At 49.1% G+C, this 7,053-nt stretch overlaps 1 protein-coding gene across 4 annotated transcripts in view; it reads left to right on the top strand.

Moving 5' to 3' along the window:
* Positions 1–7,053, top strand: part of palmdb (palmdelphin b) — a 56,514-nt gene that overhangs the window by 3,028 nt on the left and 46,433 nt on the right. Inside the window, exon 1 of one of the 4 annotated variants that reach the window (XM_056299903.1) lies at positions 1,467–1,501. The exons of the other annotated variants lie outside the window; for them this stretch is intronic. Within the exon in view, the coding sequence (XP_056155878.1) occupies positions 1,479–1,501 (23 nt within the window). The 5' untranslated portion in view covers positions 1,467–1,478. Of the gene's footprint in view, positions 1–1,466; positions 1,502–7,053 lie in introns of those variants that run through there. 4 annotated transcript variants of the gene reach the window in all.

Here is a 7,053-nt window from a genome sequence, read left to right as displayed (position 1 = left end):
TGAATGGGTGCAGTAATTGCCAAGGGTCAATGTAGCCATATTGGTCCATAAAAGCAGAGAGGGTCTGGGCCATTCTGGAAGGTGCTATTGGTCTCATACTGGACCTATCCAGAATTGGGTCTGTGATGCAATTAATGTCTCCTCCTAGCAAAAATAGATGGGAATTAAAATTTGGAATAGAGGAGATTTCATAGTTTTTGTCATCCCAGTTGGGAGCATAAACAGACGCTAATACAATTGGCTTCTGATAGAGTATGCCGGTGATGATAACATAATGGCTTTTCGGATCTGTGATTACGTCCTTGAGCATGCAATTCACATTTTCTAATCAAAATGGCAGCCCCCGTTATTATCAAGTTAAATTTAGACTGGACAATCTGCCCAGCCCAAGGTCTTTTCAGCTGCCATTGGTCTGAGGTGCGTCTCCTGAATGAACATGATATCTACGTTTAGATGTGTCGGAACGTGTCAGAAGTTTTATCCATTTCACCGAGGAATTAAACCCACCAGTGTTTAGTGAGATAACCCTTACCGCCTGTCCACCACACCAGTCAAGTCTGCCATGATAAAGCCCACAACCTTAGAAGCGTCTGACCTGACTCAGGATGCCAGAGATAAAACAGCAGAAATGAGGCACTTGAAAACAATGTGGTTTTTTCGAACAAACAACAAAGAGAGAGGTCCTCCTCCACACACAACCCCGGCTTACCTGTGCCGTCCCACCCCCACCTCCCAGGCAGACTGGCCGTAGGCTGACCACCCACTGCTGATGTCTCAACCCCCTCTGGCCTTCAGCCTCCCCCTCCCCCCAGTACAAACCATAAACACCAAGACATTGGCATGTGAAACTAGTTTCCTCTGTCACAGTGGATTACCTTTAAAATGTTATTAATAACATGCAAAGCTCTTCATCTTCTATCCCCTGCTTATCTCACAGACCTCCTTCAGACTTACACCCCATCTCTCTCCCTGCGGTCTTCACCAGCAGGTCTTTGGCACTACCAGCCATCAACCTCAGCAAATAGCTGCCAGGACTTTTTCCTATGCTCCACCCACCTCTGGACCTCCATTTCCCACCACATCCGCATGCTGGACTCCATTACAAAATTCAAAACTGCACTTAAAACCCACCTTTTTAAACTAGAATACTTACTTTAACAGCATCAAAGTCGTGTTTTGTTTTTTGTTTTTTTAAGTCCTGCTGTTGTATGTTCTATCTGTTGATTGCACTAATGTTTTTGTATAGCTTTGTTTTGTTGTATTTGATATAAGGTGACTTTGGCTGTCATGAAAGGTGCCTTTAAATAAAATGCATTATTATTATTATTATTATTATTATTATTATTATTATTATTATTATTTCTTTCACGTTTCCTGTTTTACATCCTGTAGAGCCAGGTCCAAACTATGGAGCTGAGGCACTATAGGGCAGATGTCACTTGATCGACAGTACTCGTCGTAATATGTGGGCTGCAAGGATGTTCATGTTGCCTGGGATACGGTTGGTGAACTTTTCCATTCCCCTCTTCGTGAGTCCTAGAGTTCCGATGACCACTGGTGTTGTCTCGGTCTTCATTCCCCACATCCTGTTGATTTCAGTCTCCAGGTCTTTGTACTTGGTCAGCTTCTCTGTGAATTATTATTATTATTGTTATTATTATTATTAAAGTGGTGTTAGCCAGCCCTACGGCTAAGCTAGTTAGCTCTTCCTGCTGGTAGCCAGCTGCGAAGGTTTCTACTTCCTCGGGCAAAGACAGCCATTTTCTTGCCTCGCTTTGGAGTGTAATGTTTAAGCGAGCTGGGGAAAGCAGGGATGGCTTAAGGCCTAAATCATACAGCTTCGACATGACTCCTTGGTACTTTACTCATTGCTCCACCACCTCCGGGGTATAGTCCTTGAAGATCTGTACTGCTGAGCCATAGTACTGAAGCTTAACCCGACATTTACGAGCCTCCCTGATGATCCAGTATTTGATCTGGTAGTGGTGTAGGTGGATAATGACAGGTCTTGCTGCATTTTGCGGCCTTGTGATGAGTGCCCTGTGCGCTTGGTCCAGCTCTAGTGGGGATAAGAGAGTCTGTTCACCCAGCAGTTCGACCAAGAATTCCGACAAAATTCAGTGAGTCATGGCCCCTCAATGGACTCGGGGAAGCTGATGTGCTGGTCCTGGAGGTAGGCGTTTGATTTCAAAGACTCGATGTGCTGACCGTTTTCCATCACCACAGACTGTACTTTAGCCAGTTTTGCCTTCAGGGGCACAAAGCTTGTCTTGACCTCTACCCTGAGTTCTCCTAGCATGCTAACAATGCTAGTCTCAGGAACCGCGACTTGCAGGCATGGCATATGGTTCATCCTGCTTGGATAATTTAGGCTGGTTTGGCTTTGCTGATCACGACTCTACTTCAAAACTATGTGGTGTGGTTAAAAAGTACAAATTGAAAGAAACTAGTGGTAGTGCCTGAGGCTATACTGTCACATGTTCCCCAAACCGGAAGTCTCTGTTCTTCCATCTTCTTCAAATACGTATACACCACAGCCTTTCGTCAGTAATGAGAGACGACATCAATGAATCACACAACGCAGATGGAAACGTGCGGCAGCAGCCATTTAGTTAAAACAGGAAGAAAAACAGAGACTGCAACGCAGGCAGACCGGAAGGGAGGCTTGGTAACTATAGCAACCACAACCACTACTGGCGTCACCCCTTTTTTTCCCCTAAAGAAAGACCCCCCCCCTACACACAGTACAACAATAACACCACAGAACACCAGGCAACATCATAGCTCAGGCTATATAACTAGGCCTGTAAGGTAAGACAAAACATTATCACCAGTACACACAACCAACTGGCCTAAAGATCAAAGTCCTTTAAATGCCGCAGCAAGCGCTGGCGACGCTCCGAGCGTCGAGGTGCAGCATCAGGTGCAAAAGCAGGCACACACTCGCCAGGGGAGCTCCCCCTAGGCTCGACCTCGACGGGAGGCACAGTCTCATCCCCCAGCCTCATATCGTTATCACAAGGCAGGCAAGGTGCAGGTGGGGGCTCGGCAATGGCTAGCGGTATGTCAGGGCAGTGCGGGACAGGGTTGTCCAAGTCCTCATCAGACGCGAAATCGTCCGCGAGGGGTTCAGAGGCCGTAGAGGGACCTTCCACTTTGTAGCAGTCACCCAGCCTGACCCTGTAGGAGGTGCGACGGAGTTGAGACCCCATGAACTTCTGGATATTGCACCATGAACCGTCCACGCTCGTGACGAAGTACTTGTCACGGCCTTCGACTTATTCCGGTCACCATACCGGTACACCAGTTCACCAGGTCGAATGGCGGGAGGCAGGGCCACACGACCAGAGGGCACCTTTGATTTCATGCTGTACGGATGGTTGGTGACACGCTCCAAGTGTTGTTTCAGGATGAGGTCCTGGTCGACCACAGGCAACTGCCTATGTGAGAACTGGTCATGCTGAAGCAGCATTTCACGGGCAGACAATCCACGCGACCGTTCAGGTTGGCCGTAGCGACAGAGTAACAGGGGAATAACAGCCCTACAGTTAGGCTCGAGACGAAGAATCTCCCCCTGAATCTCTTGAACAGCCTTCTCCACCACTGGGTCCTTATTGACATTATTGGCATTGCCCACCTCAACAACTAGTCTGTGCATAGCGAGGGCCCCATCCCCTGCCAATGCAGCAAAAACAGGGGCAGGGTCAGTCCTGATCACAGCAAAGGGGCCGTCGAGAGGGCACAGACCCACACATAAGCGGATTAAAACGTCCCTGAGAGTGTCTCTGCACTCGTCGTCGATGAGACTCCGTCTGAGATCAGAGCACCCTGCCTGTATGGCAAGCCAGGCCGACTTGTTGGTGAAGGGCAGAGGTAGGACAGATCCCATGTTCACCCTGGCCTGGAACGGACCCACAGCGCCGTTATATCCTTCAAAGTGGGGATCAAACACTACATCAAACTCTCTATGCAGGGCGCGGAACTCATCTCTGATGTCAGCAGGCATGATGTTATCTGGATCCAGAGCGACAAGGTCAGAGGACAAGGCTGACATGGTCGTCGGGGCCGGTTTGGGGGATCAGCTGGCACGGCGGCGTCACTGAGTGACGGGACATATGTGGCGCGGACACGGCATAGGTGATGGCTTTTCTGTACCAGTCGTGGCTCGCCAGTGAGATTTGGGACACGGATCTTCCCGGACAAACCCCGCAGCAAAGTTGGGGCAGGCCACTGCTGTGTGTCAGACTGGTCACATGAGACATCGACGTGTGGTTCAACAGTCAGCTCACTGTCCACATTGCACAGCTCAGGAGGCAGCTCGAGCTCAATGTACGCCCCTGGCCACACAGTAGATTTATCCGGAGCACACGCCGTACAGCATGCCTGTCCACTGGTGTTTGGAGGGTGCCGTAGCGGTATATATCCTCGCCCAAGCAGATGTGGTGTTTGGTTGGTCTGATGGAGACGTCGTTCTTTTCCATAAAGGGAATTCTAGCCAGGATGTCAGTCGAGATTCTCAACGACGAGGCCCTCAAAATAGAGGTCATGGCCATCTCTCTGGAAGTGTGTCCATGTCTCTCCCAATACTTTCACAAGGGACGAGCCATCTGCTTGGAATGCGGACTGCGTACTTCCTGTGAGGGTGACGCCCAGCCTGGTCGCATATGAGGCCTTCATCATGTTGCCTGTTGCCCCACTATCAACGGTGAGACGCACAGGGCAGTGTCCATGGAAGGCATCGAGGTAAGGGGACTGTTTGAGAAGTACACGTTTCACATCACTAGATGGCGCTGGTTCCCCAATAACGCACTCCTCTACCTCATCGTCAGTCTCGACCTGCTCTCCCAAAACCTGGCGCGACTTTGCCATGTACATGTTATGTTGGGGGGGCAGAAAGGAACATTTGCTGAGGAAATGATTATCAGGCCTGCCGGCACATTTACAAAGGGGACATGACCTCCTTGTCCGGACTGCGATGGATTGCTTTGACTTGGGGAGTTCAGACACAGCCCTGGTGCACTGAAAGCCATAATGTAGACGAATAGCTTGCCATATGCCGTCAATAGATGTGGAGTTCCTGACTATGCTGTGATGAGAGATTACAGGACAATAATTGGCTATCTGTCCCAACATTAGCTCTAACATGGCTACCTTCTGTTCTTTAATGCGACGTCAAGGGAATATCTTCACCGTCATTTGTGAATCCCCGGACAGGGGACGTTTTAGACTTCCTCTCCCACTCCACGCCATCGAGCAGGAAGGGGGCAAACTCGGCGTCGAGCGACAGTATATAAATCAGGTTCTGACGCCAGTTCTCAGAAGAGTTCACCGTCTCGGTCTTTGCTAAACACCACTGCTTCGGTGCTCTGTGTGTCGCCATGCTGCCCATTTAGCTAGCACAACTGTGTCTGAGCTAGCCCAGCTGCGTCTGGTGGTAGCCATAAATACCCTGTGATTCCCCTGGAAGGGCTACCGCCATTAGTTCGGTAACTATCAGTCCTCGGGACATGAGTCTGGTAAGCGCTGCCACCACGCCAGTAATGAGAGACGATATCAATGAATCGCACAACGCATATGGAAATGTGCGGCAGCAGCCATTTAGTTAAAACAGGCAGAACAACAGAGACTGCCACTCAGGCAGACCGGAAGGGAGGCTTGGTAACTATAGCAACCACAACCAATACTGGCGTTTTTCTTTTTTTTTCTTTCTTTTGAGATACTTTATTAATCCCTGTGGGGAAATTACGCTCTGCATTTAACCCATCCTAGCTGTGTAGCTAGGAGCAGTGGGCAGCCGCTGTGCAGCACCTGGGAACCAACTCCAGTTGGTCTCGCCATGCCTCAGTCAGGGGCACAGACAGGAGTACTGACCCTAACATGCATGTCTTTATGATGGGGGGGGGGGAACCGGAGCACCTGGAGAAAACCCACCGCAGACACGGGGAGAACATGTAAACTCCACACAGAGGACGACCTGGGATGACCCACCAAGGTTGGACAACCCCGGGGTTCGAACCCAGGACCTCTTGCTGTGAGGTGATAGCACTAACCACTGCGCCACCGTGCCGCCATTTCCATCCTTTTTGCAAAATCCACCACCATCTATCCTTCCACATTCCTCTCCTTGACACCGTACCTACCCATCTCATCACTTCTGTTGCTTTCACCAACATGCCCATTGAAGTCCGCTCTTGACATACTCTTCCTCCAGAATTACCCCTACCCCATTTCTGCCCCTGTTGGGACCATGGTTGATCCTACCCCCGATACTCCTGGCCTTACTCCCCTTCCACCTGGTCTCTTGCACACACAGTACACCTACCTTTCTTCTCTCCATCATATCAGCCAGCTCTCTCCCTTTACCAGTCATAGTGCCAACATTCAAAGTTCCGACTCTCACCTCCACACTCCTACCCTTCCTCCTCTCCTGCTGCCTCAGGACATGCCTTCCCCCTCTCCTTCTCCTTTGCCCAACAGTAGCATAGTTTCCACCGGCACCCTGCTGCTTAACAGTACCGGTGGCACGATGAAAAACCTATTCTGAATAAACGTGGAATAAACATGAAGATACTACGTGTGACTGTATCAGGAGCATCTCGTAGTCAAAAAGAAGATGCGTCCTCATTTCTGCAGGCTTGAACTGTTGTCCCACTGCACTGGTGAGGCCCAGGCATTTAGCAGATTAAGTTTCTCTATACACAATGTATGGAGATCATGTTTAAATGAGGTCTGAATTTTAAAAAAAAAATAGTGATCTCATCCTTTAATTTTCCTGTCATGTCTATTAACTACTGCATTTTCCGTAGTTTTGAATCATATATTTTCTTTGAGTCTTTTGAACATCACATCACGTATACCCTGACTGATTTTGATTAGTATCAGATGTCCATGATTTTTAATGCACTCCTGCCTTATTATATCTCAGAGTACTTAAATTGTCGATTCACCAGAATTAGTGCTACAGATAATTGTTGGTGTTTGCCTGAATTCTGGGTCAGAGAAAACCCCTCTAGGTGTATGTCAAGTCTCCAGCAAGGCTTCTGAACCAGGGAC

Source organism: Lampris incognitus, chromosome 19 (assembly GCF_029633865.1).
Source record: "Lampris incognitus isolate fLamInc1 chromosome 19, fLamInc1.hap2, whole genome shotgun sequence".
Classification (NCBI taxonomy): domain Eukaryota; kingdom Metazoa; phylum Chordata; class Actinopteri; order Lampriformes; family Lampridae; genus Lampris; species Lampris incognitus.
This window is presented reverse-complemented; position numbering and strand designations above follow the sequence as displayed.